Genomic DNA, 27,190 nt, shown 5'->3' on the forward strand with positions numbered 1-27,190 from the left:
CGTGGACGCTTCAGCTCGGTCGTTTCGAAAGTGGAGAACTCCCGGTGAAGACCGTGCGGCTCATTGAAATTCAAATGTCAATCTCGAGTGTACGAGCATATATACTAACGAGACTGGCGAGGAGAAGAGACGGGACGAGGGGAGGAACGTGAATGCGGAGTGCTTTTCGTGTCGTGATGTCGAAAACGGTCGCCGGATCGCGCCCATGTTTGCTCTCGAATTCTGCCGGCCGAAGGATCTCAAGTTCCAAGGCTGCCTTCGGTCTTGTCAATGTTGTTTTATAACCACGCTCTCGGAAACCCGGTATGGTGCTCCTCTTTAAAATTCGAACAGGTTCACTTCCTTGAAATCCTTTACCGCTGACGTCGAACTAGAACGGTGCTTTCAAGCGTTTCAATATTTTCTGAAAATTTATTTCCCCTGACAATATATTTAGAATCGTTTTAGTTATTATCGGTGACGAACTTGGTTATCGCTAATTATTTCTTTTATAAATCTGCTCTTAAATTATATCTCAGTAGAATTTCTTCTATACGATCAATTAAACTAGCCACTTGATTAAAGCCACTTAGTCGAACGTTACCTTCTATTACGTACGTTTCAGTTACATAAATTGCTTGTTGCTCGTTAGATTCGTATAAATCGAGTACCTTTACTTTATCAATTTACTTTATTAGAACATGATTATAGTTCTAAATTAATATCTAAAAACCTCTAAGAAATGACGATTCACGAATAAAGAAATTACAAATAGGATATGGACATAAAAATGTTCTATGGAAATTACAACACATTTGACGTGAACATTAAAATTCATCCCGAAAAGTTCGAAAATTCTCATTCAACGTATATCTGGTCCAAACCGTCGACTTTGATTTGACCAGGTTTGAAGAAGCCTCGACCAGCTCGAAGTCACGTAAACGTTGCCGCAGCGTTCAGTATTTCACGCAGGTGGGTTGTCCAACGAATACAGATTTATGACACCGCGTTCATTGAAAAAAGGTGCCGTCTTCCTGCTCCTGGAAAGTATCGCGATCGAAGCTGTACTCAAGGTAGAGGATTCACCATGTGAACACATAATGATCGGCGAGCGGCGGAACGGAACGGTGCGGTGTGAGGCGGGCAGAGTCGCGCATAAACGAATAATAAAGCGGCCGGCGTAATATTTCAAGATGGCGCGCTACGTGCTCGGTAGATGGCACAGCTCGATATTATTTAGCGTCCTGGGGTCGCACCCACTTAACCCTATCCGGCGCGCGGAGCGAGCGCGCAAAAAGGGCGCCCACAAAGACAGAGAATAAGTTACCTTAGTCCGCGCGAAAGGACGTGCCATGGCATTCCCGCCGCGAGGACTACGGATCCTTAACGGCTTGGTACTGCGGCACGCGGGAGGGTCCTTATCGTGGATAACCCAACCGCTTTTATTAATGGTCGCGTTCCCTGGACGACACGTTTCCATCCGCATTTACCGTTCGATTAATATTTGATCGGGTTCGAGTAGTCTCAAATAGTCTCGGAGGATTTTAGATGGAACGATTCATTAGCTTCAATTTGAAGTAGATTGATCGAGACATGGATGTATAATTGCAAGGTTTATGACGCGTAAACCATGAACGACCCGTTGGAACTTTGGAAGCCGAAGATACCTTCTTCCAACTGTCGTATTAATCTCAGCCGAATCCTGATCCATTTAATCGGCATAAGATTTCTCTTCACTCGAGATCACCGTCGCGAAACCATTTAAAACAGCTGTCCCGCTGCTGTCCGCGGAATAAAATTTTGATGTACGACGCGCAATTTCTCTCTTTTCGAGCACCGATTAAATTGACAGCTTAAATCGAAGCATCCTGCAATGCCTAATTCAACATACCGACGAATTAATCACAGGGCACTCGCTCCCTCTTCTTCGTATCCTCTTTCTTCTTTTTGTATCCATTCGATTACCAGAAAATCGACGTCGAGATAGAAAAGCAACGCGATCGAAAAGATGACTCAAGCGGCGTAATTGGATAACGAATTTCCTTCTTCACTCTGCGAACGTTCTTCCCACGGAATTGGATTCCGCTTCGATCCTCCGTTTCTCTTCAGCCACGCCGCGCATAATGAAGCGTCGAGGCACCGAAAAATACGCATTCTCGCCGCGCATCGTTTACCGCAGAATTCCCTTATCGTGGTTAGCCTCTCCTCCATTATAAATGACCACGATTCAGGCTACAAGAATCCACAGATAGCGTAGAGAATCTATTCGAACAATTCCTTCGAGTCTCGCCCGGATTCGAATACGTTCGAACACGATCGATAAGGGGCGAATCTTTTAATTAATCGACGAGGCCACGACCGAATTGACGTCCGTACGATTTCTTCACGGTAATTGACCGTGATACCCTCGAGGAAGAAAAAAAAAACGATGATATTTGTCAAGTGTCACGACAACGGCTAGCCTAGCGATGATGCGGCTTTTATTAATGATCGTACGTGCGATTTCTCGAAAGCGGGCTCGCGCCTACGCAGCAACTTTCGATCAGGAAAGTTTCGATGACACAGCTCGACCGGATCATCGAAACCTGGGATAATTATCACATTCTGTGATACTCGTTCGTGCTTTAATCTATGATTTTCAAAAAAATTCGAGTCGATTACTGCGTATTACGTTTTAGTGAATGTTCTATATATAGATAATGTTATGTAATTTTGCGAATATTTTACTCACTTTAGGCTAATTATGACTATGGCTATAAGTAACTCTATCTTATTATATTAGATTGCTGTGTAATAAATATCTCTCTTCGAAGAATCCTCGTGTCAGCGATTTTAAAATCATAAAATACGCAATAATTCTATCGTTCAGATGTCTTCAAACCAATATTCTCTTCGCTGATTAATAATATTCTGAAAGGAAGTAGTTATTTCTCTCGCGTGACTTTTTCCTCTGTTAAAAATTGTCGTTACAAAATGAATTACGCTCGTTGACACCTGTCTTAAGAACGATATTTATTACGTAACAGTCAAATAATATAAAAGCGCCATCTCGGATGCAACTGTAAGACGAGAATTAACAGCGGAATTGTTAATAGTTTATGTATTCGTACGATAGTTTCTCGTGTAAACTGGTGCCGCGTTTGTCTGAACGAAAGGCAACGTTTTTAGACTAGATTATTTTGACAAAAAATATCCTGAATATTTTATTATTCCGCTGCGCACGAATAAAAGCGATAAAACAAGAAGAATCGTGTGACCATCGATTATATGGCCGCCGTTAGTTCCACTGATTTTCATAGCGTGTAAGCATGAATAATGGGTTTACAAGGTATTTCGGTGAAACCAGTTCTTTTCATTAATTCTCGCGTATTATCGCGTTTTGACGTATTATTGCTACCCGATTCGCTCGTTTTTCGAAATCCTGGGTTTCGAAACTGAACGCATGCAATCACCGAACAACTGAATTCTTCTCCCAAAACAAAGCAACGGAGTGAATGTCAAATAAATAAAAGAAAAATGTAAGAACATTGTAAAAAGAGTGTATTAATCTATAATGAATCATTATCAACGATCCCTCAGTTCTAGAGTTCCGTTCGAAGCTAATGGTATGCGTACATAGTTTCATTCAGAATAAATGGAGTACTTGCACAACAGCCTACGGATCATTGTTACAACCTCCCGTGCTCCGAGGACACGCTTTATCAAAGATATTGGCAAGGCTAATGACTGGAAAGGCAGTTAGTACTTAGCCTCTATTCGTTATCCTGTCAAAACTAAATAACATTCTATCCGTTCTTCCTATCCGGTACGTATCAAACAACGTTAACAATTTCGACGATACTTTAAGCCCCAATTAAAATTCATAAAGTTGCAATCCACTTCGATTCAGTGAGAAGTCGCGAATTTTCTATTTTTATGGAAAGATATGATATTTTAGAAAATTTCGGTCAGCTATCTATTGATCGGTATCGCTTCACGCTTCTAAAATACTATATTGTCGATTCTACGAATATTTATTACAAGCTTTGATGAGCATGAAAAGGAGAAACCAATAATTTTCTATCGCCATGAAAGAATATCGCTTATTATACAATTTCCATCAAACGTCGACAAATCTTTATCGCTCTACGTAGTAAAAGAAAAGCATATACCGAACCGTACTCAGAACTCCAACTCATAAAGTCGAAAGTTCAAAACTTATTTTAATCCAGTAAAGAGTACGAAGCTATCTGTTCCAACGAAAAAGATACGAAGTTTATGTTACTGTCGAACTTTAAACGAACATCCACCACTCTGTCTCTTTATGCACCAAATCGCGTTAACAATTGTAACAATAACACATATATCTGTAAACGTGAAACTACACTGTCATAAACTTGAGAGTATAATACTAAAAAATAATCATTCTATCTCACAAACACAGCACAAACAACTGGAACTCAATAAAAATACAATTTTCCACGAAATTCATTCTCCAATCTCTCATTCTGTCGGTAACTTCGACTAAAGAAAAGGAGATAACGAGTAGCTTACTCCGAACCAGAAACCAGTTGCTTATTTTGAGATAAAACTGTACGTGAAATCTTACTAAATTACAATAAGACGCGTATCGATCTCAATAACTCCACACTCCAACATCTCCAAAACCACAAGTACACGATTACATATATTATCGATATTGCTATCAATGACCAGTCAGAGTAGAGTATCCGTGACAAGCTTACCACCATCTTATTTGGCGCACACCCTTTTGTTATGTCGCGTCGGCGATATTGGGTTCACGTCCACTCGAGTATCCTCTTACGACGATGCGTGTGCAACGCAGCCAATTAGCGAGACCGCAAGAGAGCGACTTCTCCCTTTCTCCGTGTCTTCCGCCTCCCCTACTCTCAGCCATACACTTAGGGTCAAACGCTCGTAAACGTCCAGGCGAACCGCTTCAAGCCTCGACCGAACGGAGTTCGAAAGGAGCCTCCGTTCGCGTCTGTGTCCGTCGCGTCTGTGAAAAACATATTATGAATTTCCCGACGACCAATCGCACGACCAGCGTGCCATGACCCCGGATTGTCAACCTTATGTTCCCCTGCCTTCTTCAGATACCCGCTGTCCTTCTCCGTTCCAAAGCTTTCCACGCGAGATTTTCTATATCGCCCTCTTCGTCGCGCACGCTAACGACCTCACCGGCCAAGCCCACAGGCCACAGGTGTAGTAAACCTCTTTACCTCACGCATTCGCGTGTAATGGCCCCTCTTACACCCGTGCCGCGCATCTGCCGACCTCGCTGCGTGTGCTACCTCGCCAGCCGTGATCCGCTTCTTCCTCATCGTCGTCGTTTGCATCGAGAGTTTGTCCAGATCTTTGGAAACTGTTGTAATTTAGCCATGCAAGAGTCTGTGTCTTTGCAAAGCACGTAAGATGGAAATTTTTAGATTTGGGAACCGAATGCTTCGACGTATTTTGAAAAACTTTTATTATGATCGACGATGATATTGCACATGATAGAGAAGAGATGGAAGGGAACAGCAAAAGTATCAAATTCTCTGCAGTTTTAAAAAGAACGTGAAATGGATAACGTTGAATAAATACATATATGAAGTATCTCAAACGATAGAACGGATTAAAATGTAACTAAGTTGAAACACTTACGCGATAAAACATTTTGATGAAGTAAGTTAAAGTACTTACGTGGTATTTAGCAAGTAATATCCAAAGTTTAAATGACGAGTATTAAAGGAAGTATCGTCTTGACTGAACAGACAACGTTGCCTGTATCCTATGATACGGTATAAGCGATCTGAAAGGATCTCGAATAAAGAACAATAAGTAAGGGTTGCAGGCATACAGCTGCGAGTTCCTCGACACAATTACAGCTCGCCCATATGCCGCTCAAACTTCACGCATCTTGTCATGTACCGCTGCGGGTCCAATAAGAAAAAACGCAGTCAAGCCGTGAATCGGAATCGAGAATCATATATCTCGAGTGTTTCGACATAAAGCGATAAAAATTGTTCACGATGATTTATCAGAGCTGCTTTGTGTTATTTCCAAGAATACGCTGCCACTGTGACGCAACATTCTCTTTGATATTCCAACACGGATCGTGAAAAATTGCAGTTTATTTCTTTAACAGAAGCGCGATAATGACCAGTCGAAGGTGAGGAAGTTGTGAATAATTAGACGACACGTGAAATTGATAATACGCAGCTAAATACAAATCGAAATTGAATGGATAATTTGAATGTTCGATTCTTATGGTATACTTTCGTCTTTTCTACATTCAAACAAGAACTTTGTTATTTATGGTGATTCTGTTTGTCGAAATTTACACAACACGTCGGAAAATACGTGTCGATATGAGAGTGAATGAGTAAGAATATATGTCTGAACATTTTGATCGATTTGTAGGAACATTCCGAGAATTTTGTCGACGCAAACAAACGCTATTTACAATTTCCTATAAATTAGGCAAGTGTCTAGATATTTTAGAGTGGTGGGATACGTAACGCGAGATGCTATCATGACTGTAAATGTGAAAGAGAGAAAGGGACAAAATGATTGATAAACGATCGATATGGTACGGGTGTGTAGAGCAAGAGAGATTTCTGTTTTCGAGGATGATTTTATCGAGATCTAGCCAGGGCGATTTTTTCTTTTTTCTAATTTCGACACTAATAACAGACGAATACTCGTCCGAGGATTTCGAGACACGGGAGTATACGCGCGGCTCGAGACGCGTCGTAAATCTTCCCGGGATAATTTACGTGGGCGCGATGTACGGCGTCACAGGTGTCGTATGGCCTCGTAGGATCTGCATCCAGCGCGCAAATTAACGTAATATAGAAGGAATATCGCGAACGAGACACGTTTGAGCCGGGTATAACAAATGAAAACAGATTTCATAAAGGAGAGAGTAGAATTTCTATTCCCTGTAAATTATTTCACGATGGAAATCAAAGTACGCTTAATCCATCGTCAGCGTCGATTACCTCTTGCATCTTTTTTAAATTACATCAGTAAAATCGAATAAAGATTACCACTACCTTTAACTATACTAACAAAGAGAGTGCTGCATTTCGAGTATTTAGTTGAAGTTTTTTACAAATTTTATTTGAAATGAAAATGAATTTATTTGAATGCTACTTCGTTATTTTTACCTTCTAAATAACGTAGGAAGAATAACTTCGTTTTAAGATCAAATCAGATAATTTTTTATTGTGGTTAACTCTGTCAAATTCATGTCAGTAATTCTCTGTCAGTAATTCATTGATAAAAGTCATTTACTTATTCAAGTAAATTAATCTATAGTTATTTGAAAATAACATCTAATCGAATGATTTCGCGGATTGTTATTGCGTTTAGAAAATTAATCTATTATGATGTTAGATAGTAAATATCTTTCGAAATTTTTCCAACAAAACTTTCACTGCGTAAAACTACAATATAAAGAACTAAGAAGTTCAACAAGTGCCACCATGCCGCAAAGGTGGTGTAAAACCATAAAATCTTACCAAACAGCAATACCATCTCTTCGACGATTACACAATCCGTTCCGTCTAAAAGCATCTTGCAAAAAAAGAAGAGAAAAAGAAAGAAAGAGGGAACCTCCGCTTGACAAATTTACGTAATCCAAGAATAGTCGAAGCGTTCTCGCGCGTACCCACACGTCATCGTGCGTTGGTAGCGCTTTTTTCGCCGCACACGTGGGGGCCAGAAGCTCCGGGAACCTGAATCGTCGGGCCAGAAACCACTAGAGCTGGTTCGACAGACATCGAGTGGCCTCACCTCTCTCCGTCCCACCTAAGTCAACAACAGAAGATCCCAAGGCATTCGAAAGTCCGGGGTTACGGGTACGAGTGCTCGTGAATACACGCAGGTGCACGCAGGTGAACACCGTCGTGGCCTGTCGATTATGTCGGCCCCCGTGAATTCTCGCCGTCGAACAAACCGAGGAAAGCTGTCACATGCGGAAACCGTCTCGCTTATGCGCCTGTTGAAGTCTCCCGATCCACTCGTTCAAATCTCCAGCTATTCGTCGAATTGGATGGCTTAGTCGAAAGGAAAGCTTACTGGTTCGTTTAACATCGTTTTTCTCCTCGCTGGGATTAGTTATTATTGACGTTCGAGTTCAGGGTAAGAAGAAAAGAGATACGTATTAAGATTTTTGGGAAAGTTCGTAGGGTTTCTGACAACTACATAGTATTAAGTTTCGTGCAAGTCCATTATTCCGTGGATATTTATACAAATTTACATTTAGCGAATGCAACTAACAAAATGGAACCTAAACAGGGATTTGTTTAATTTATTAAATATTAGAAAAAGTAACAAAGCGTTGAAAATTGCCAAACCTTTGCTGGAACATTCTACTTCATTGCATTCAGTAAAAAGTGTACTTTAACGCCATAAAATTAAAAAGGAACTTGCAGATACTTGAATGAACTCGTAACTGAATAAAACGAAGGTTTCCTAAATAACAGTCATGGAACTAAATATGTGAATGATAAAGCAACGGATGATAAAAATTCGCCGAAAAGTACATTGCCTTCGAATTTTTCTCTTTGCTTCGAATTTTTTCGACCAACCCAATAGTAGTAACGATAATTCTGTCGTCGATAGATCTTGCTTACATACGAGTCTTTAATCGACCAATTAAAGAAGTACCTACGGCAAAATTAAATAAAAATTTATGTTAAACAGAATCGCCGAGGCATCCCATTAGAAACATGATACGAGATTTACGCGAATGGAAATCATACCTGTTCCAGTTCCCCGTTTCTCCGTAAATTATCGCAGTTTATGATATATTATACCGTGAAATTTCTTCGATTCCAGACCAACGTAATTAGCGATAAACGATCCGTGCAATGACATCATCTTAAGTCACCTATTCGTCACAGGACTCGCGAAACCGTGTCGAAGAAATCTTCTTAAATCCGTTTTATCTTTCCTTCACTTTTATTTTTTCTCTACGTGTTTTCATGTCACGGTTAAGTCAAACGTTAGATCGCACAGTCCGCCTTACGATCGATATATACCAAGTGTGTTTATTACCAAGCGTTTTTAATGTGCGTTTATCATCTTCCATCCGCGCGACGTCCTCAGACGAGGGGAATCGCTGGAGAAGCTGTCCTCGCGAGGCGTTTCGCGCGTTAGAACGGAATTATCCGAGAAAACATGTTTCTCGTAGTACATCAGCGCGCGTACAAATTTATTACTAAATAAATAACTCGGTGCGATAAAGTGCGCAGCGACTGGGCGCGCGTACGCTCCAAGCAAATCCATCCGTGCGCGTTTTCGTGGCGACGCGACGGTACGGAATGCAGGAGACGCGCGAGACGAAAGTAATCGAATACCATCTCGAGTTCGAGATATATATAAGTACGCGATTACGAACGGTCGCGTAAGGGAAACGAGGAGATATTTAATGAACGACGATCAAGGCGCTACGTATTGGTTATACAATATTCTTTATTTTACTTCGTATTTTTTCGTCGAACACTACCGAGTGTTTGTACGCCTATCGTCTAATCCTCATCACCCATTCCTTCCTCTAGCTTCGTGACTTTTTATTTTTCATCTACATCTGCAATTCACATTGTAGTCTCCATAACGAGTTACGATCTTCTAACGTGAAAATTAAAACAAAGACCGTTGTGTTTGACATTCCAGGAGAAAAGACGTGCACACCGACGTATTCGTGAGACTGACAGATTAACGAGTAATTAAAATCGCGTTAAATAAGGCTCGACATAAATAAAAGAAATCTCGATGCGGCTTAACGAAACACTGGCCATTCCCGAGCGTCGAGAGATAGAAACGGGGCTTTCGTGCGTCTCTCGAACACTCTCGCTTACTTCGCGGTTCTCCAGACGCGTTTACACGAAAGAACAAAAATATCGAACGCATCACACGCACAGACATAATATATAATACATACATGTGTCCGTACCTGCGTACGAACTCGTTACACGCGTACGTTAGCGCGGTTATTATTTAACGTTAAACTATCACGTGGTTTTTACTGGCACTCTCTCTCTCTCTCTCTCTCTCTCACTTACAAACACACACACACACACGCACACGCACATACATATATATATTCTCCATCTCGTGCACTCGAACATGTATGAGAGCTGAAAGGCACCGGTTAAGGCACAATCGTCTGTCTCGTTGTAAGGATGTATCGAGCCGATCTTCGGCTACTTCGTCAACGAACACCTGGCGAAGCTGTAGCCGACCAAAGGGACCGTGTATGTCTGTCGGCTAATACCGAGGGCTTGAGCAATTTTACGTCGACCCGATCGCTGATCGTAAAGTCATTCGTGCAATGTAAGGCTGGTGACGTCCGCTCTTCCGTACTTCTCCTACTGTCGCTGTCCATCCGTTATTTCACCCTTTCCATCTTGTAGATTTCTCATACCAGATATCTCTCCTTTATATCCGTGCCAATATTTTCGCATTATTTCATTCGATTCTCTAATTTTTTACCAGTCCTTCAACGCCTTCTCCATCTTCGTTTCGTCTTGTCCTTATTCGACGAAAAGCGTTTTCCTTCCACGTTCTCCGCAAGATCTTTACTCTCCCCAAGATCTCCAGCAAACGTCGCGTAAGTCATCTCCTCATCCCCGCGAAAGGACAACAATATGAGTCTCTGTGCGCGAAAGAGGCTGGCAGCTCTCCGAGCAACGCCTTCGAGCGACGATTCAACACCAACCAGTCCAGTTCCTATCGAAAGCTGTCCGCGAGCTGGCCGAGCAGGGTCACGTCTTTCTAGTGAGATCGAGGGGCGGCCCCGTGTCCTGTAGCAGCTCGTTGTCCTCGCTGTCCGTCGACCTTTCCTCTTCCGTGCTACCACCAGTCGCATCCACCTCTTGCCCGTCCATCTTGCCAGCCTTCATACTCAAGTCGATCGGTTCTTCCTGCTCTGGACCCAAAGAACGCAGAAACGCTAGACTCTTATCGTATGCTTCTATTTGACTCCTTTGACAACCTCCGTCCACTTCTCTGCACTCGTCACGGGCACTTCGATTGTCATCGTCCCTTTTAGGCGACGGTGTCGACCTAGGACTCACGCTATCGCTCGAAGAACTCGTTAGGCTAGCTACCATTTGTGGTGTGCCAACCTGGTTCACATAGGGGACTATGAATCGTTGTTGGAACGGGAAAAATGGCGTGTTTAATAGCTGCATGTGTGTAAGAGCTGGATGAAAGAACGGCGGTCCTCTCCACATGGGAAACCTGGACACTTCCGGCCTGAGTAATTCGTGAGGTGCCCTGACCAGGTCCATCGGCCTCAATAGAGGATCCTGGCTGGCTCTTGCTGGAATATCCGGTGCCCTTAATTGAGCAGGAATATCCTGTGGCCTCAGGTCGTCTCTTTTTGGAAACCTGTCCTGATGGTGCTGATGATGGTGGTGATGGTAACTATTCGCGGTGGTGGTTGTCGTCGTGACGATACCCACGACGCTAGTGGCACTCGTTGTACCAGGATTCTCGTTATTGTTGTTGTTATTGTTCGCCACGTCCAACGAGCCGAACGCCTTCTCGTACGCGGACTTTGGGTCTTTGATGAGGCGCGTTTGAGCCTGGTGCGACTGTTCCTGGAGGAGGCAGTGGATTTTGAACCAGTTGGAGCGGCGTCCGTAGCGGGAACCCGACTTCGACATACCCACCATCAGACACTTCCTCAACCGGCAAGCTTTACACGCAGTGCGATTCTTCTTGTTGATCACGCACACGCCACCGTTCTTGCATTCGGAGATGCTGCCCAGGTTGTTGTAGGTGCGCCCGAAGAACGACTGTGGAGAAGAGAAACGTTCGACGCGGGCTTGTTAAATGAATGGAGTTAATAATTTCAATTAAAGTCGATGGAAGCCCTTGCAAAAATTAAAGGGAAGGAAAATTATCGATTATATTAAGACACGATACAGACGAGCGTGATCGCGTGCGTTTTAGCAATCTGCTGGTTTATACGGGGAAATAGACGAGCTTGCGGTCCAGTGTATTTGTATAAAACCTCTCTGCTCGAAAGTTTTTAAACAGTTATTGTACTAGCTACAAAATCGAAAAAATTACATACGCAATGAAGACACTAAGAATTTGATGGTTATCTCTACTAACGGAAGTACAGGCTATTACTACATCAATGATTTTGTTACGGCACTCGCGCAATTTAAAGTTCACAATCTATAGCAAATAGTAAAATTTTAGATCAAGTTGAAAGTAGAAGATGTCTAAGACTTTCGAGCCACTGTACATATGTGCATACATGATCGTAACACGTCTGACGATTTTATACATTATTTGCTGTTCGATAATAACGCACGAGAAAAAATCGCTCGTTTACATCGTGTCTAAGAGTAACTTTCTATCCAAGTGACGTAACAAAATAAAACAATGCTGTTCGTAACTGAAAATACAACTAACGAGATTCGTAGATAGAATTATTTTGATCGACAAGAGAAAAACGCGTGCTCTATTTTTAAGATTATGTCGATAAAAGATGGCTCTATTACAACCCAAACAGATCTGCATTCGTTCCAGCAACGACCAATACGTGTAAAGAAATCACCGCAAAGAAATTACACGTTTTATACACAATCGATCAATTTGGTTACGAAAACACGAATTCGAACTTTCCACGAGAAACATGAAACCGGAGACCCGTGGGTCAACACGGTCGGTACAGTGCCCGGTAATTGTAACGTGAGGATGATGCACGCGTCTGCACGCTTAAGGCTACAATTTTATTTGCATTCGAATGTGTGTTCGAAATATATACATATATATATATATGTATATGTATATGTATATATATATATGCGCGCACACACACACACACACACACGTACCTTGAGGAAGAAAAGAGATAAAGAAAAAATGGGTAGGAGAAAGACGAAGAGTAGGAGCGAAAGATGCGAGAATATAAACGGCCATTGAAATTTTTCCGTCGGTCTGATGATCTAAAGAGAGCAAAGGGGTTCGTGGATACTGACCTTGCAACCTTCGCACGTGAAGGCCCCGAAGTGAAAACCCGCGGCCGGCTCTCCGCAGACCCTGCAGAGCTGATTCATCTGCAACAAAAAGATGCGACATGTGGTTACGCTTCGGCTAAGAAACCGAAGACGCTTAGAATGCAGCGGTGATCATGCTGCAAGCACGCGCAATATGTGCCAATCATGGAAGCGTTTCTTGCTCGTCTCGCGACGATCTCCGCCACGATGTAGACGAAGAGAAAGAAACGAACGATGAAGACAAGAAAAAAAGCAAAGAAAAATGAACGATAAAAGAATAGTAATTTCTTGGACGCAGGCAAACGATACCAGATAAGAAAGCATCGGCGATATCCATCGACGGTGCTCCTGCTGCTAACGCTATTTATTTCAGTGACGATCGCGGGACACCGTTTAGCGACGTTGGGATTTATCATTTCGATCATTTCGATGTTCGACCAGCTCCTAGTCGATAGGACATTCGAGTATCCCGTGACGTTTTCACGTCCAACTGTTTCCACTAAACCTTCGACTACACCGTACACCGATTTAAGATTGAAACGCGTGTACCGAATGCCGTGTATCTTTGAGAAAAGTCTTGGATGATTCGCGCTTGATTTATCGCACGACCGAGAAAAGGATACGTGAATGATGGGATCGATTCGCGGCATGGCGATTCCGTTCGAATCGATCGTAACGTTATTTGATTGGCCGCCAATCACCAAGCAACTTGTTCATAAGAGTTGAGAATCGTTGAAATATGTACAGAGATGGAGAAAGAGATGTGTGCGTGTGTGTATGTGTGTGTGCATGTTCGAAAAGAGACGTAGTCACGATAAAAAGGGGACCTTTTCTTGCCTTCTCCCCGGAGGTTGCAAGAAGAACCGGGGATTCGGTTGCGAGACCATGTTCCTATTAAAACCTAGTTAGCCAGTCATTACGGACTGCATCGTGTAGAACGCAGAGGTTCGGTCGCGACGATCCAACGAGAAAGGATGACCGACACGGGAAAGGTAAAATCGTACGTGGACGGGAGAACGTGCATACGATTCGTAAATAACCATGTTGTTTCGTATAACGCTTCAATAGGAGGGTGTATCGAATTTGAATTTCATCTTTGTGATTGCGAATTGAGATGTTCATCGGTGATCGAATTTTTATTGAAAATATTTGAAACATCTGCGTACAGAATTTACTTCCACTTTATAAATCCTTACACGAGATACATCGATCAATTTCATCGAGAGTTTTTTGATTTATGTTGATATTACAATGTCGGCGTACGTAATGGATATGTGAAAAGTGCCTTTAATAAAGTCACGAAAAAGATAATATACGAAGATCGTCTAGCGTAAAGAAGCAGTAACAAAAATAAAATCGTACGTGGAAGAGAACGCACGGAAGAATCGTGCTAGACCCGATTCCCGTATCGCAACGAAGGGTGTATCGATACCAGTTTGCGATTTCGTAAGGAAAAGGCAAGCGTCCGTGTAAAGGGAGCGTACATCGAAATAACATTACATCAGCTCGCATGCGTACTTTCAAGAGAATCGAGAATCTCTCGGAATGGCGGGGATCAAAGGTTCACGATGAATGTTTCGAAATATTTTTAGAATTCGATTTTTCTTCGCGTTTTAATCGATACGCTGGTACACGTATCCGTTACACGGTGGTATCTCGCGTGAGATCGAGACGATTCGGAGGAGAAGCCTCGTTTGACGTTCTACTCGAAAGAATTTGATCCATCTTTTGCTTAGACACTGCGTGTCCGTGATAGTTCGAGCGTGGAATGTAATGTGGTAATCGGTTACGCGTGAAAAGGTGTCTTGACGAGCTGGACGAGATGATCGACAGCGAACAAGGATTAAAAAAAGTAATTAGAGGATTCGACGATGAGAGAAACTGACGTGTTGTTTACGATCCTCGCGTTTTCTTCGTGAAAGAGCAAACCAAGAGCCGGAGAGCTTTAAAGGCTAAGATAATAGCGTCGATCGTCTTTGCATGGAAAATCACAAATGGTTGTCGAAGTGTCATATGGTAGGTTTGATGGGAAGATACTTGGACTGTAAAAACGATCAGTGTTTGGTTAATGAAGGGAAACACAACTGACACGATAATGTTATGCCGTCTTTTAGGAATTGTTGGATCTGTTTTTCCACTATCTTTCAGCAAAGAATTTTTAATGACGTCTTATTAATTCAACGATCTTTGACCAAACATATAAGGTCACTATCATCCCCTGATCGCAAGTGTCAGACTTACTCTGGCAGTGATACTTTGTATCTTTTTTTTTTATTTGTCAAATTAAAATTCTCATTAAATAGAGATCATCTTCGTCATACTTAAGACAATTATATAACAATGCTAATCATCATCCATTAAATTATCTTCTGCATCCATAAAACGATACGATATAATGGCTCTGTTACTCATAATTATACCCTGATACGGGGAATACAACTAGCACAATACCGATATATATCATGCAACCTATGCCATCTTATATACAGTCAGTTATAAACCCGAAGAAAGAAACCCATCGAATCAACGAAATTCTCCTCAGACGATCTTCCGTCGCGCCAAAGGATGATCGTTCGTACCGTGGCGCGTATCAAAAATGATTTCCCGTTTCACCAAGTCCGCGTATCTGGGTGAGTCGGCGGCTGATGGCTTCTTGTGGGAACGGCCGGCTAAAGCGCATAGCCCGAGCCCAGGTAAAAAAGGTTAAACATCCAACAGATGACGCGGCTGTGTCACCTTGCTTCTAATCCCTGCACTCGCGCGGTACACTCCAACGGAACTAAATAATGTTCTTCGTGTCCCCTCGATGGACTCTCGCGCTGCCACTAGTCCCCCCATCTTCGCCATCCTTTCCGTTGTTCATGCCACGGCGCTTAACTATTCCAGTTACTATACGTAGTTTTTTCAAGTAGAATTACCCTGTTATGGGACGTCTTGCAGAGCCCATGGCCCATAGATATGATATATTCTGATAACTGGAATAGTTAAACGAGGGGATGTTAATGTACAGTACGTTCGCTCTTTTCGTTGTTCTCGATGCTTTCGAACTTTAAAATGTAATTACAACTATGTTACAGAAAGTAGCACTTGAGTTTTACCAGAACCAAAAAACTGGATTCGAATTGCAAGAGAGAGAATTGCAACTCTGAAACTAGAGTTATCTAGACCCATGTTTATCGAAACTTCCTTTGCTCGTCTTAATCAGCACTACGCGTTGCTCGAGTTTGGCACCAACTTTTTGACATGCTCTATATGTGTCTTCCTAAAAGTCATTCGTTCTGTCATACGTTATACACGATACTTTCTCAATCCTTTCGTTATTATATCAAGAATTAGCGATCAATAGACCAACAACAAATTCGTTTCTTCTGTACAAAATTCAAGATTAAATTACGGTGCTGGATCTTAGGTGATTCAGCGCGCACTGGTGTTCGTCGAAACACATATCCACCGTTGTAACCATAGGCTAACGCATTCTACCAGATGTCTCTCGACCGCCATGATATTTCGACCTCTCTTGGTTCGACCGCTTAATCGCACACCCGCATCCTGCACGGGGACGTCTCATTAAGTAACGGCGCGAAGGTAATGCCGATGACGAATGACACTCGAGGAAGAAATGAAAGTAGCGTGCTAACCGGGGATATTTTTCCCCGCGTTACACGGCTGATGATTCGCCTTTACGCCGTGGCGCGCACGCACGCTTCACGCCACTTTTTTTCAAAAGGCCCACAGCAGCAAAAGGCGCTGCTGGGAAATGTAGGCCTGTCGGAACAACGGTGCCTTTATCCTCCTCAGCCTTTTTATCCTGAAGTCAAGCACTGGGATTGGGAGGCCATGAAGCGTAATTGCCCGGGATTTTTATTGGGTAATTGTTGCTGGAAGGGTTGAAGATGACGTGGATGACGGAGATGACGTAGATGATCTTTGAGACCAGAGAACTGTACGAAAATTAAGATCATTTTACGTTGGAGAATTTTATTGCGAAGTAGGAATGTCGATGGAATGAGAAAATTGCGAGGGTATTATTTTATTTCGTTGCAATCAAGCTGCATTGCTTTCTTATGCAGGCATTAGCGACGATTCAAAAAGAGAATACAAATGCGATACAAGATATAAATTTTATTACTTGGTCAAAGTTAATTAGATATACCCAAAAAAGTAAACTTCGTTTTTCCTTAGTTGTGAGAATAAAAATTATAATCGTCCGATAAACGACGTTAATTTGCGCGAATATTTACGACTTTTCGGAAAAATGTAATCCCTCCAGATTTATAAAATACTATCGCAAATACTTATATGAGAGACGATTTATGTCCTCTATGCAGGAAAATTGTAAAATAAGAGTACAGCGGAATGAGAAAGTTCTAAGGAAATCGAGATTATTTTATGTAGCAGAATCGTAGAAAAGCCGTAAGGAGAATAAAGACGCCGTTGTAAGAAAGTATGGATGCACCGAGGTTTTGAAATGTTGGATAGGTTTTCCCTTTATAATTGAATGACGTTATGTGACTGTAAATCAAACTATTAGAGATAAAATGGGCATGTCGAACTGTGGAAAGACGGTAATTGTAAAAAAGTGTAAGACGAGTTCCTTTGTGTCTTTGAATAGTTGCGAACATTTTACATCTTCATTCATTGCGTAAAGGCAGTAAAATATAATACTCTACTAAAAGAGTCAGTAATATACTTACTGCCTTTAGCAAAACGTAGTAAACGTAAGAAACTGAAATTGATCTTTTAATAGATATTGCTTGTCTTCATAGTTGAGCTCCGATCATCTTTTGTAACTCCATGTTTGTATCTTATTGAAGATTCACTATCTCCGATCATTTTCACTCACGCACCACGATCGAGGAATTCGAAATAGCTGCTATATTAAATCATTCGTGCAATTACGTATGCTGCAAAATTTTACGAATCGTTCCGATGATAGAAAATAACAATTTTAATTGATACAAATGAACTGCAATCTCCAATACGCTGTCTGTTCCGATCATTGCTTCCATTATAACTGGTTCTCATATCGGTTCTACAGAATCATTGCCCTGTTTGCTTCACATCGGCAGAACGAAACAGAAGCAGAATCAATTCCCGTACCAATTTACAATAAAGGTAATGTATCAGGTATGTTTTGTCATTTAATTTTAATGTCTCTAGACTTTGAAGTTACATTTTGTAAAAAATTATATACCTAGTAAATTACGGAAGCATTTAGAAACAAAACTGTTCTATACCAATACTCTTATCCATTGTATCATAGCATTTCATATCATATCATTTTCCCGACTAATTTACATACAGAAAACGAGAAGAAGACGCGAGTCGAAGAAAGAGAGATTCGGAAAGGAAAAAGTGAAAAAGATAAAACTCACCACGTCGGTGTTGGCCGCTGCCGTGGCGATCGTCGACGTAGGCGTCCACCACCCCGCGGTGGCGGATGTCGTACTTGTAATGACACCAACACCCGTTGCTACAGGGATGGATCCGCTCCCAGCCAATCCTGCCGAGCTCGACAAATCGCCCACGTCCATTCGATGTTCTTTAATCTCTCGATGCAAACCGTTCACGCCGGTCCCTCGAGCCGTCTGTTCCGTGTTCGATGTCGCGACCCAACATTTTCGTGCGTGTCTTACAAGTGCCGACGCCGTTGAAAATTTCCTGGGCCACCGCGGATTCTCACGATCTCTCCCGGCAAACCCGGGACCACCGGGACCTCTGCCACCTTCCCTCCGCTTTCCCGTTTATTATCGTTCGAGAGATTCTTTCAAATTCTCTCTTTCGTTCGAGGTTAATTTTGTAGTGTGATTTGGTGTTTGCGCTGGTACGTGGAAAGAAACGTGATTTCTTGGGTCGATTCGATAGCCTCTACTGTAATTATAAATATGGAACGTGATATTTCGTGATTTAACTGAACACTTGGCTTACACACTGCTTAATTATATGCGTTGAATGGATTACGAATACTTTAGATATATGTATCTTCTATTTTCGTAAAACGATAGGTAATATTTATCGATTCTGATGGTTTTAACTGACACGTTACGCCGCTCTGTTTCCTTTCCGTATTTCCTATTGAGTATGAAGCCTGTATCGAGAAGATCGCGAGAAACAGAAACTTTCTGGCAGAAATAATTGGAAGAGCAAAGAGCTTGGTGTAGAAAATGTACAATCGGAAACACGATAATTAACTTCACAACGGTTACTTAATACTCTTGACTCGAAGACTGACGTGCGTAAATTTTTACTGTTATCCAATTAACCAACGATATCATTCCATTTTTTTTTTACGGATTTAAGCAACAAAATTATCGAAGAAGAAGAAATATTTCAACTCGCACCGGAAAGTAGAAACTATATGTATATATGAGAAATAAAACGAAATAAATAAAGGAACAGCGAAGCGAGAATCTCGATAATACTCTGCCTGTTCTTAATTCTCACGGTAATCACACAAAATAAAAGACAAAGAGAAACTCAATGATATAGAGAATGTTCATTAAACTCCCCAAAAGACTGAGTAAAGCATTTCTTCGTTCCTTTGAAAATGAAAGCAGATAGAATTGCACGGAGGAGGCGTGCTTCCGGCGAAGCCAAAACCATTCGCGGTCGCCATTTCTTGCGCGAATCTCGTCGAGATAACATGTCGTGTTTACAGCGGTGTAACGCCATTACCATGTTAACGGAGCCCGCCTCGCAAGAGACGCATAAATACAAGCGCTAATTACGGCGCCGACCACGTATTAATTTCATCCGTGCGCGGGAACCGAACCCGTGTGCGCCTGGTGAACCGCGACGCGTGTAAGCGTGCCCGTGCTTCCGATTAACGAGATTTCTTTTTTAATCCGTTCGAACGGAAACCAATACAGTCTTTGCAAACGTATTTTTGTCAAAAAAATATTCTACGGACAATGGTGATACTTCGTTAACATCGACAACAAATATTTTTATATCTCATTGTAAAACACCGGGAAGGCTATTATTATGACTATTGGTCAAAACCCTATTATCAGATACATAAATTTAAGTAGAAATCAACACGACATGTGCAAGAATTTACACATGTATGCAATTTCGCGTTTTCGCATCGAAAGATCGTGATTAGCTTCGAGAAGAGATGTTACGGTAAACGAGTCACGCGTATCTTTTAGGTGTTTGAAATTAGTGCGTTATTATTGTCTTTGAACGTTTTATGTTTTAATCTTGCTCTCGCATTAACAAACAATAAGATTTTTAATATTTGAATTCAAATATTCCATCGTACTAAAATCCATAGCCGGAAACGGCATGGATTCGACGATTCAACTATAAATGGGATCTTTATTTCCTTGTAGACAGCCTGTTCCTATATATAGCAGAAATACATTACATCGCCGAAACATCGTACAATTTAAATTAAATATCCAAGAAACCGCTAGAAGATTGATTTCTAGCTATGGACGATTGACACGACTCGATCGAGAAAGCGCGAAGAAAATTCGAATGATGCATGGACCGGGAAGAAACGTTCCGTTTTCATTCTCTCTCTCTCTCTCTCTCTTTCTCTCTCGCCTCTTTCTATCCACCTTCTAGCCGATTCGGAAAATAGTCTCTGCACGATATCGAACCGATCGAACGAAGTAACGGGTAGACACGACGGGGACCGCGACGCGGCGATGCCGGTACATTTTATCGCGAGACGTCTTCCTTAAATAATGACAAATTAATTAAGGTGGTCGTATCGCGGCGCGGAAGACCGGTTTACATGGTGCGTATCGTCGCCTCTGCTCGACTCCTATAAATCCAACGTTTCTACGGGCCTTAACCGTTCTCGTTTACTGCTGGGAAATATAACGCGATGAAATGAATTTCCACGATCGTGAAACGCGCTTCGCGGAAAGGAAATTGTAATATTATTTCAATTTAACGACGAGACTCCATCGTGCAACGTTCAACGGCTTTGGCAAATGGCTTGTAATCAGCCGATCCCTTCCGCACGATAATTGATCCGATCGTTAAATTGTTGCGCGAAATTGACGATCCTTCACGGACAAAGTTCATTACCAATGGTGCATTTGCTTGTTCGATCTTTAAAGATCGTTCGAACGCGTATTGAAATCGTATTGAAACTCGAAGCGTAATTAAAGTTTTGACAACGTAATATCGACTAAAGTGAGAAACTCGTACCAAAAGAAATTGAAACGAAGAACGATAGGTAAGGTAGATATGCGAAAGAGAAAGGAAAGCTTCATCCATATACTTTGCTAAGAATCGTTCAGTTTCCCAAAAATTCATCGTTATCGATCAATAAAAATGAGATGGAGCAGAAGATAACAGAATGCGAAATTAACTTTAAAGCATTTAATTTCACTTATACTCGTCGCTGTGTCGTCTCGAACGACATCTATCGATATCTAGAAACTTTTCGCATCGAACGCGATCCGTTAAAAATATAATATACAGAACATAAACTGTAAAAGACTATAACGGCTTCTCTATAACGAACAAACTGAATTCCTTAGTTAATTAATGTTCGTGTGACTTTAATACGTCGGTGAACAAACGTGAAAATTCGCGTGTAATCCGAGCAAGCGTGTAATTCAAATTAACGAAAGAGGCATCCACTGAGAACTCGTTGTCGCAGAATTGTACGTAGCCATTGAATCATAAAAGGATGGGACAAGAAGCAAGTGAGAAAATAGCGAACACAAGCCACGTTGCACGATTTGCCAACGAATATTTTTCAGAGAACGATTCCCCGCGGGATCGGGCAAGAACAGAGAGGCTCTTGCAACGTTACCACGAGCGCAACAAGTTTGCAGTCCTTGAAATAATCGCTCTTTTACCCGCACAAGCGTTACCGCGTGTATGCAAACGTAATACATCGCGTCACTCTTTAGAAGACCGCCTGGCAAGCTGGATTAGCAGCATCGCACAATCCGTGTCCGAGAGGGACTAAAAACGACCAGGTCTCCGTCGACAGCGAAGCTATTCCGATTACTCAAGCTCACCGACACCGAACGTTTGTCGTAAAGAACACGGATTTCAAGTTCTTTTGCAGAAATATAAAGTTGAGATTATTTTGATACCTTCTTAGCGACTATGACGAATGTTAAAGTTTGAATTTTTACATACTATATCACATATATTCGACTTAAAGAGAAATTAACGCTCGAAACGTTCCTGAAACATATTCGCCAAATAATATTCGTACTTTTCTAACGATAGATTCTCAAGTTTGATGTATTTTATGTTTTAAAGAAGCTGGTAGAATTTATAGTAGGATTTATTCGCGGTTTTGACAACGACCAGACCTAGTAAAAGTTCGACAGATCTGTATACTTGAAACAAATTATTGGAATCGTATTACGTATTCCAGTTTAAGTCACGGACATTCGACGTTGATCCTGACGAATATGACTCAACTTTCTCTAAAAAATTATTCTCGATTTTGACGATAATCGATTCGCATCGGATCGTTATCGTTTGTTAAAATCTCGGTATGTCGACGACTACCAAGGAGATATTCTACAAACCTAATTCGAAAGATTTAAAAACCAAACGTCGATCCCACAAACGAAACGTGCCTATATCTTACGAACGAGAAAAGAACGATCTCATCCAAAAACAGCTAGACGATCGACAGACAGACATACCTGTATATATACATATATAAAAGTATAATACGCAAAGACCACCTAACCAAGATCGAAAAAGCGTTCACCAAACGTAGAATACGTTTCCAACGCGAGTAGAATACTTTCGTCCGACACAAACGGCGTGCGTTCACTACAGACGAACGGCTCGCACAGTTTTTTTCGACTTTCCCAGGCTGTCACGCATCATTAATATCCTAATTGTGCGTCAATTTTTTTCACCCTGGCTGACCATCCTTCGAGGCATCGGTGTTCGTAATAATAATGATTGAAAGGTGAAACACTCGCGTCAAAAGTATCACCCATACATGGTCTCTGTCTCTTTCTTCTCTCCTCGTCCTTCTTTTTGCTACTCCTCCATCGCGTTTCTTATCTTTTTCTATCGCTTCCTTTTTTTCGTTTCGTCTTTTTCGTTCGTCTTCGTTTTTTCTTTCTTTTTTTTTCTATCGCAAGCATCACGATCACTGCCAGCCCGTGGCAGCCAATGAGTGACGAGCGGCTGCAACTTTAATGAACCGGTTGTGAGCGGCACGTCACACGGATATCATGGTACCGACTGCAGACAGTTGAAATTGTTATGCCCGGACGTCGTGACAAATTAATCGTCGACGCCGCCAAATCGACCGAGCAAGAGAAACAGAAAAAAAGAGAGAGAGGACCGAATTGATTTTTCGTACTAGCCAGAGGCTAGCTGGCTCGTTAAACTCGCGCGCCACGATTCCTGACCCACAGATCGATATTCGAGTCGATACAGTAAGGTAGGGTCGTTTAAGTCACCGTTAGTCTTTGATATTATAACGATAGAATGAGAAAATATCGTACACTTCAGGTTCAGCAAGAGGGAATATCAAAGACGAGAAAACGATTCGAACATCTCTATGGTAAAGTTATTCGAGTCGGCATAAAGAACTGCTGCAAAAGTCATCGCGATAATAAAAGTCAATATTCGTGGTAAAGATTTTCGCACCGAAATTTTTCACGTTACGAAGTCTATACCTTTCTTCTCTTCCAATGAATACGATTTAACTATTGAAGTTGCCTTCCTGTCGTTGCGATAGAATTATCTTATCGATAAAAGGATACGCAACAAGATCTTGTCGAAAATGGACGAAGACAAAGAATCGTGGAACCGATTCTTAAGGAAACAAACCTCGTTGGACGCGTAAAAAACCCTATTGTCCTGAAATTTAACCGATCTCCTCTGTGTTCGGATTGTTCGAATTTGCAAACCGAATTTCCAATACGATGGAACTTGCTCTTGTTCGTAGAATCAAATCTGTCGAAAAAACAAACTCTGTGGAACAACGCTTTGTCATCGTACCAACAATTTGACGCAAAGCGACTGTCTGACCGTGGATGCGTATGAACGGTATAAAGAAACACTATGAAATAGGTGAAAATGAAGAATTTCAGGATTAATTTCGAAGAAACAAACCGTGCTGAACGTACAGAAGACATCACTACTCTTACAGTTCACTGATTCGTACAGCTGGGGAGAAACTCTGATGTTTTTTTAAATTTACGCACGTCAAGATTCCATTGGCGCGTCAAGTAGAATCTTCCCTTCGCGGTCAGACGTTTCTGCCGGCGCACAGCGTGTCATAAAGCAATCACAATCACCACGGATCAGCCGATATCGATCTGCTATGTATACTCGACGACGTATTTTTTTCGTTCTAATCGCTGGCGAATACGTCGACAAGCTCTGGTTCACGGTGTTTTCGACGAGCTCGTTACACGTACCATCGGCTAACGGGACAACGAGTGGAGGGAGTTTCACTGGTGTAGTATTCTGCTGTCACGAGGCTTTGTTCTTGATTGGTTAACCATTCCTATGGTTGCCATGAAACTTGGTATCCCGGATCGAATACACACTCGCGATCACTAAATAAAATTCTCGTGGGCTCGATAAATCCTCCAAACGATAAATTCTGCGATCTGCCGAGCGAAGTAACGAAGACTAATGGACGAACGAAATTGTAACTCTCGAAGATGGTGGACGAGGCGCTCGTAGCTCGAGCGTTCCCGCGATTAGCCGGTGCCGCGAGGCGCACCTCGAGCGGCGTCTACTCGGAATTCGAAGCGAGACACTCGGAAGCGACGGAGGCAGCCGCCACAACGGAAACGTGGAAAAAGGTCGATCGAAAGGAGGCGATTGAAAAAAAGATAGGAAAAAGATATAGGAGAATAAGATGGAAACGACGGAGAAGAGTGAGAAACACACGGAGGTGATGTCGAGAGGTGCACGAAAAGAAGAATGGAAGGAGGGAAGAAGGAGGAAGCGTGGGACAAAACGGGACGAAGAAGAAGAGGACGGACGTCGTGGCTGGACCACCGGCCGGCTCGGGGCGTGCGCTCGTGTAGCACGTGGCCGCGAGACTGAATATCCCCTACCTTGGCCACCTTCGTCAGTCCGTTTGTCCGCCTCGTCCTTATCTTACCTAGTCGACCGAGAAAGACTACCGCGGCCTTCTCTCGTTCTCTCTCCTCCCACCTTACGGCTGTACCTTCTCCTTCTCCATCCTCCTGCTTCTCTTCTTCTTCTTCCTCTTCCTTTGCCTGCTTCCATATATCTTCGCAGTCTCTTCTTCCTCTTCTTTCCGTCCCTTTTTATCCTTCCTCGTGTTCTTTACCCTTTTTCATTTTTTCTTCTACCGCCTATTCAGATTCTGTGCAGTTGTTCCCTTCTCGTCTTACGGTCTTTTTCTGCTCTTTGTCGTGTTTTGCGCCGCTCTCCTAATTCTTCCGCTCCTCGTTTTTCCTTCCACGCTTCTTCGCTGATCTTCGCAGTCTGTTTCTATCGTTTGCCGTTAACGTTGCTGCTTCTCCTCCCGGTTCTGATCTCGCGAACTCGTCGATCTCTTCCAACGCAAAATCCATCTCCAACGCGCTAGAGAGGAGGCTCGCGTTAGATGCGTGCGCGCAGTTTCGCCGATTGGTTTAGTAGCTTTTCGCGCCGATCTGACGAGGGTACAAGGTTTAATCGAAATGTTATTACACAGAGGAAGAAATGGAGATTCTACGGAGATTTGGAAATTTTCGTGTTTTTGATTTTAGAGATGTTTAGCTTTTGTCTTAGAGACGAGAAGAAATTAGGGAAATTACCGATCGATCGACAAACTTTTAACCGAAATATTGGAACAAATAGTACTACTAATTGTACGCGTTTTAGTTAATTCTTAATCTCATATAGAAAGCTAGGTGTAAAAGTAGGTGTTCGTATATTCCTTCCGAATCACTCATCGTCCACGCGAATTCTCTCTCATAGTATGCGTGTAATTATTAGTCGAAGCTTGTAAAACAAGAAAAGGAAGTATATAGAAAATACGTACGAAACGTAACTGAAGCTAAAAATTATAAACTTTGCACGTGGCGAGAACGTTTGCTAATCTCGTTTGTATAGGAAAGTCGACGGTCTATAAACCAACCGGACTACCTTTTCCCGGGGCTTCTCTAAGTATCGAGAGATAACCATCTATATTTAATGAGCCGTTCGTTCGACGACGTGATTTCCCCGTGCTTCGAGCACGGAGCACGTGCGGAAAAGCGTGCTCGCCATAAAACGCGCGCCGTTCTGCGTAACTATAACAGCTATTCCCCTCGTAAACGTAATCGAAGAAAGTACCGTCGCGCCACCTTCTACGCGATATTTTGTCGATTGAAATGATTTTTCCGATTCTACGTGTAAATCGTTACTTACAAATACGATCACGATTAAATTTTCTCGAAGGAAGGTTAATTTATATAGCATTCTGATCAAGTAGTATTTTATCTTTAAATTTAGTCTAATAAAAAGAAATAAAAATCTATTTTCTATTCTTTCTTATTCTTTCGTATGCGAGGAAAATCTTTCATCTTTCTTCCTTTGCTTGTTCCTTTTCCTTTTTAATAAGAACGCACTGTTCGAACGATAAGTTACATTACGTGGTACACATTTTTCCAACGAGCGATATTTTATATAACGCAGAAACAATTGGCCATATCGTTCGAGGATTACTTGTATGAAAGTTAGAAAAGGTTCTAGCGTAACTTTGAATGTGCGCAACCCGAAATGGAGAAGGGAGACTTGGACGCTCGTACAAGAAAGATGCGTGGTGATTTTAATGCCAGGTTGGTAATGTTGCGCAACGATACCATAGAGTAAAAAGAATAATACTACGCAATAGGAAAATGACAATCTCAGTTGTATCTCCGATGTAACTGTCTAACTGACGCGCTTCGCCAAAAGTTTCGATATTGGAAATTAACGCTAATAAGGAATTCCGTATACTTAGGCTGATCTTTCTAGGCATTAACTTCTTACATTCTGTGAAACGTACAACGATCTCAAACTTTCGATATAACGTTGTAGGTATTCGTGGAAACTAATCTTCCTTATAACGTTATACGATTCTAATCTCGATCCAATCCATTTGATACCTCTATCGTGCAGTCATTCTACAAACGATAGCGGTCGTTAAGATTTGTTTATCTCGTTTCTTCAGCACGAAATAATTGCATCCGTGGAAAAACAGATTGTCCGGCGATCGAACAATAGTAATTAAAGTCCGAGCGATTCGCCGAGTA

At 42.0% G+C, this 27,190-nt stretch overlaps 1 protein-coding gene and 1 long non-coding RNA gene across 5 annotated transcripts in view; one reads left to right on the plus strand and one right to left on the minus strand.

Moving 5' to 3' along the window:
- Window positions 1-27,190, plus strand: part of LOC105680574 — a 77,885-nt gene that overhangs the window by 48,217 nt on the left and 2,478 nt on the right. Inside the window, exon 1 of one of the 2 annotated variants that reach the window (XR_004461480.1) lies at window positions 25,003-25,833. The exons of the other annotated variant lie outside the window; for it this stretch is intronic. This is a non-coding gene — a long non-coding RNA (uncharacterized LOC105680574). Of the gene's footprint in view, window positions 1-25,002; window positions 25,834-27,190 lie in introns of those variants that run through there. 2 annotated transcript variants of the gene reach the window in all.
- Window positions 9,427-25,086, minus strand: LOC100741856 (nuclear hormone receptor family member nhr-25-like). Of its 3 annotated transcripts, none has more exons than XM_033320078.1 (4): window positions 25,066-25,086; window positions 18,365-18,860; window positions 12,972-13,049; window positions 9,427-11,774 (listed from the first exon to the last, which is right to left on the minus strand). In XM_033320078.1, the coding sequence occupies exons 2-4, from the start codon at window positions 18,521-18,523 to the stop codon at window positions 10,737-10,739; spliced, it is 1,275 nt and encodes a 424-aa protein (XP_033175969.1). In that variant the 5' UTR covers window positions 18,524-18,860; window positions 25,066-25,086; the 3' UTR covers window positions 9,427-10,736. The 3 variants fall into 3 exon arrangements, with proteins under 3 accessions (XP_033175969.1, XP_033175970.1, XP_012239550.1); XM_033320079.1 differs by lacking the exon at window positions 25,066-25,086 and adding an exon at window positions 15,569-15,964 and having other exon boundaries at window positions 18,365-18,486; XM_012384127.3 differs by lacking the exon at window positions 25,066-25,086 and adding an exon at window positions 24,368-24,958 and having other exon boundaries at window positions 10,006-11,774.

Source organism: Bombus impatiens, unplaced genomic scaffold (genome assembly GCF_000188095.3).
Source record: "Bombus impatiens unplaced genomic scaffold, BIMP_2.2 scf_0235, whole genome shotgun sequence".
NCBI lineage: Eukaryota > Metazoa > Arthropoda > Insecta > Hymenoptera > Apidae > Bombus > Bombus impatiens.